General features: G+C 65.3%; 1 protein-coding gene across 1 annotated transcript in view; it reads right to left on the reverse strand.

Annotated features, from left to right (window-relative positions):
• Positions 1 to 8: 8 nt before the first annotated feature.
• SLC45A1 (solute carrier family 45, member 1) overlaps positions 9 to 340 on the reverse strand; it is a gene marked incomplete at its 3' end in the record, with an annotated part of 7,501 nt that continues 7,169 nt past the window's right edge. The window contains exons 7-8 of the mRNA XM_010146779.1: positions 196 to 338; positions 9 to 128 (exon numbers count right to left, since the gene is read on the reverse strand). Coding sequence (XP_010145081.1) covers positions 9 to 128; positions 196 to 338 — 263 coding nt within the window. The remainder of the gene's footprint in view (positions 129 to 195; positions 339 to 340) is intronic.

The raw sequence follows: 340 nt of genomic DNA on the forward strand, positions 1-340 counted from the left end.
CCCACAGCCGCCGTCAGCGGCCCCATCACCAAGGCCACCAGGATCTGCGCCAGGAAGTACTGGCAGCTCAGCAGGGAGATGTCAACACCCATCCCGCGACGCGTGCCCTCCGCCTGCGAGCCTATGAACTGCGAGGGACACAGCGTAAGGGGGTGCCACGGGAGTCCCCCCTCCCCTCCCCGGCCTGGGACTCACCTCACGGCTTTGGTAGTAGTCGCAGAGCAAGGAGTAGGGCAGCGTGCAGAGCGTGGCGAAGAGGATGCCGTAGGTAGCGCACAGTGACAGCAGCACATAAATGTTTCTGGAGAGCGTGGCCAGCCCCGTGCCCAGCCCAAAGGCC

The sequence above is a fragment of the Eurypyga helias genome, unplaced genomic scaffold (genome assembly GCF_000690775.1).
Source record: "Eurypyga helias isolate BGI_N326 unplaced genomic scaffold, ASM69077v1 scaffold47560, whole genome shotgun sequence".
In the NCBI taxonomy this organism is placed as follows: domain Eukaryota; kingdom Metazoa; phylum Chordata; class Aves; order Eurypygiformes; family Eurypygidae; genus Eurypyga; species Eurypyga helias.